This window comes from Laccaria bicolor, genomic scaffold (genome assembly GCF_000143565.1).
Source record: "Laccaria bicolor S238N-H82 LACBIscaffold_245 genomic scaffold, whole genome shotgun sequence".
Taxonomy (NCBI): Eukaryota; Fungi; Basidiomycota; class Agaricomycetes; order Agaricales; family Hydnangiaceae; genus Laccaria; species Laccaria bicolor.
The window spans coordinates 1,994-4,235 of record NW_001890101.1 but is presented as its reverse complement, the minus strand read 5'-3'; the positions used below and the strand labels follow the sequence as shown (position 1 = coordinate 4,235).

At 42.6% G+C, this 2,242-nt stretch overlaps 2 protein-coding genes across 2 annotated transcripts; one reads left to right on the top strand and one right to left on the bottom strand.

Moving 5' to 3' along the window:
- Nucleotides 1-641: 641 nt before the first annotated feature.
- LACBIDRAFT_303402 (uncharacterized protein) lies at nucleotides 642-1,130 on the top strand (the record flags this gene model as incomplete). The annotated part of the gene is made up of 1 exon (XM_001890957.1): nucleotides 642-1,130. The coding sequence occupies one exon, from the start codon at nucleotides 642-644 to the stop codon at nucleotides 1,128-1,130; it is 489 nt and encodes a 162-aa protein (XP_001890992.1).
- A 491-nt stretch (nucleotides 1,131-1,621) lies between these two features.
- Nucleotides 1,622-1,869, bottom strand: LACBIDRAFT_303401 (uncharacterized protein; the record flags this gene model as incomplete). Its single annotated transcript, XM_001890955.1, has 2 exons — nucleotides 1,622-1,747; nucleotides 1,798-1,869. The coding sequence occupies 2 exons, from the start codon at nucleotides 1,867-1,869 to the stop codon at nucleotides 1,622-1,624; spliced, it is 198 nt and encodes a 65-aa protein (XP_001890990.1).
- Between the last annotated feature and the right edge of the window lie 373 nt (nucleotides 1,870-2,242).

Here is a 2,242-nt window from a genome sequence, read left to right as displayed (position 1 = left end):
GCCGCTGGAGGCAGATGCGAGGCAACAATGATGGTGACAATGTACGATGTTGTCATTGTCTAGGCTCTTCCTCTGTGCCAATCCAGGTAAGCCTACATAAGTACTCCTCCCCATTCTCCTGTCTGACTCTGAATCCAGGTGCCACGTCGCTGTCAGCAACATGGCAACCAAATGGCGAACGACCAATGTCATTGTCGTTCATTGTCATCAGACCGACAACGCACAACTCGACAAACGACAGCGGCGGATCACGACCTCCTCATCAATCCGGTTGTGGACCTTGTATTCTTTGGTGTTGGTTGGGATCAGTTGCCCTTCTTTGGGGAACACTAGGAACTACTACCACCTGGAATCTACGTACTTGTAAACAAGCTATTATTAATGGAAAAATAGTTCTACACTGTAGATAGTTTTTAGGATTCTCAGGATTCCTGGTTTCTGGTTTCCTAGTTTCCAGAAACCTAGAAACCAGAGGAAACCACTGAAAACCCAGAATCTATTTTTCCATCTTACTGATGTAGTGATATGTATTTGTCAGCACCGCTACCACGAGCTATATTTCAGGGGGCTCTTGATGGTGCTACCAACGCTATCACGTCTACATACCCCAATATTGCAAGTCCATTTTTTCCTGATGCTTCATGCGCGGCCAGATCGTGTACAGACAAGAACAGCACGAATGGTTCCCTAACGTTTTCGGGTTAGAACAATATGGGCCAACATTCCAAAACGTTGGGGGTGTAGATATGCGCGAAGGCCAACTGTTGACCTTCCCCAACATTTTGCAGCATCAAGTTCAACCATTCGAGCTTGAAGATCGAACAAAGCCAGGTCACAGGAAAATTCTCGCGCTCTTCTTGGTCAATCCGAATATCAAGATTATCAGCTCTGCAAATGTGCCGTGTCAGAGAAAGGATTGGTGGAGGGAGGAAATTGGGTGTCAGGGTGGAATTGATGTGTGGCTTCCAAGGGAATTGGGAGATTTGGTTTTTGAAGAAGTGGAGGGCTTTCCAATTGGGATGGAGAAGGCGAAGAAGATGAGATTGAAGCTTATGAAGAAGAGGAAGGCATTTGTTCTGAGGGAAACGAAAGTTTTTGAGGAGGAGACGTTTTCGCTTTGTGAGCATTAACTTTAGGGTGGTTTTTTTGCTGCAACAAATTATACTGCGGATTGAAAATTCAGGGGATGTTTTGTTCTAATCTTCAATGATGGTGACAATTTACTTTGTAATTTCGAGAGTACAATGATGAAACGGACCGAAAGAAGAGAAAAAACATGTGAAGACCCGGAGCCTTCGGGTTGAACTGCTATCAGTGCTACATAGTCTCCATGTCAGAACTCTCGTTTTCGCAAGCCTGTCTCTGCAAGATAAGATAAGATAATGAATTTGAAGGCACCACTCAGCTTCATCTCTGAAACTTTGAAGCATTATAAGTTACAGATCTTCAGGATGAACTAATGATATATCAAAGACGCGAATGCGAAGCTTGTGAGTTTTCTGATGTACCCTTGGAATTGCAATTGAATTGTAATCGATCGCGCCCAAGGGGGTTCAAGAATTTAAAAAAAGTAGCTGGGGTCGAATTTTTTTGTAAGGCCCTGTGTGCTTGACCTACCTACCTACGTAATCAGGCACATGCCTATATATGGAAATATGACATCATCATCATGATCGCTCTGATCCTCTAAGGCTTTGCATACCCAATTTCGTGGGGCTATCTCCAATGCAACACATTGTAGGTGGTACTAAAAAATAAGTGAGTGTAGTGATTAACTTGTACAAGACTGATACTCACCTGTTGAGTCTCACATCCAACCATTTTACCAAGCCATTGCATCCTGAGTGCAATACCACACCACACAGGCATCCGTTTAGAGTGTCTGATGTGTCGAAAGCATCAAGATGATTCAAGTTTTGAAATCAGGTCACACAGCATACCCATTGGTGTCAAGAACTGGTCTCTAACTGTTTTGTCAGTAAATTGTGATTGATTAAAACATTAGACAAAAATTTGATGAAGATTAGACTGTGAAAAACAATTTTGAAGCCAGAAATTGGGCTGGATATAATGAAATATAATAACCAGTCAAGATAATGTACTATACAATGATATTCTAGATGCAGGAATACTGTAAATCACCTTGTAAAACCAATTTAGGACTATCTTGTAGAGGGTTCCAAAAATCTTTTTTTCGGCCTATGGCCGACCTACCTACCCAACCCCCAGTCCAGCATTTAGA